Here is a 1,106-nt window from a genome sequence, read left to right on the forward strand (position 1 = left end):
TGACCACACTTTTGTGTGAGACGGTGTTTATGTGCTTCCGTGACCGACGGAAGTTGAGCGGCTCTGAAGCAGTGATAATCGAGTGCGACCTCGATGGTCCGTACTACCTAAGCTCTAGATAAACTCATGTTATGACGGAAAACATTCAAGTAAATACGGGTGACATATTTTTAAAGAGCTTCATAAAAGCACCGCACGGAAGTTTGAGAATAACTGGTACGTCTACCTCTCGGTTGTACGTATTTTCAAAGACAAATATACAGGGTTGTCCACAAATCCACTTTCTTAACATGAGTGCCTCATTGTGTCGTGCGATTACGCACTGCTTGAAAAACAAACTGTTAGAATTTATGTATACATACTCTTCGTGTTACGTCCGAGTTCATTGGATTTGTTCAAAATCTTAACGTCAACGCTAGACGAACGCACTTTTTAGGCATTTCATCTTTTGCCGGTGTACCGTTTTCCGAAACAGCTTTTAAGAGTTGTAGTCGGTTGTCGAATTCGTAGAATATGCGCTCATATCACTCTCGACTGAACAATCGTCCTGCCATACTGTTCCAATCATCCTGGTGAGTTCACATCTGGAGGGGGGAAGCAATGGACTCGAGTTTTGCTCTTATTAGAGCTCAACAGCAGCGTACATCCAATAGTCGTGCTGGGGTTTGAACTCGAGGCATCTGACATGCGAGGCAAGCGTGTTACCATTAATACACCAGCGCACGCTGTACGCAGCTGATTTTCACGTCTCAACGGGCGAAAATGCTCAACCTTGAGCGAGAAAACTCGAAAATACCATTTTATTCCACGGTTCCATCCACAGACAAGGAGATGGGACAGCCATATCTTTCCGGTCAGCTTTTCATAGGTAGACTGAACATGGTATTTTGAAACCAGTAGCCAGACGATTATTATTTTATCGAGACTACGTCGCTGACATTCTTACTATCCATTATTATCACACCAAAAGTAAGACGATTCTAAAAACTGTTAATCCGTACGCTACATTCGGCAGTTCGCTTCACCGTGAAGCTAAAGGTCCACAACACCTTTCAGGTTTCCCATGTGAAGTTAAGAGACAAAATGGAATGCCTCAGTATCGGAGT

General features: G+C 43.5%; 2 protein-coding genes across 2 annotated transcripts in view; one reads left to right on the plus strand and one right to left on the minus strand.

Moving 5' to 3' along the window:
* Positions 1-564: 564 nt before the first annotated feature.
* The window catches only part of T265_07558 (hypothetical protein), a gene marked incomplete at both ends in the record, with an annotated part of 4,563 nt that continues 4,021 nt past the window's right edge, over positions 565-1,106 (minus strand). The window contains one exon of the mRNA XM_009173108.1: positions 565-873. Within this exon, the coding sequence (XP_009171372.1) occupies positions 565-873 (309 nt within the window). The remainder of the gene's footprint in view (positions 874-1,106) is intronic.
* T265_14321 (hypothetical protein) overlaps positions 763-1,106 on the plus strand; it is a gene marked incomplete at both ends in the record, with an annotated part of 7,630 nt that continues 7,286 nt past the window's right edge. The window contains 1 exon segment of the mRNA XM_009173117.1: positions 763-882. Coding sequence (XP_009171381.1) covers positions 763-882 — 120 coding nt within the window.

This window comes from Opisthorchis viverrini (assembly GCF_000715545.1).
Source record: "Opisthorchis viverrini unplaced genomic scaffold opera_v5_174, whole genome shotgun sequence".
Classification (NCBI taxonomy): Eukaryota; Metazoa; Platyhelminthes; class Trematoda; order Opisthorchiida; family Opisthorchiidae; genus Opisthorchis; species Opisthorchis viverrini.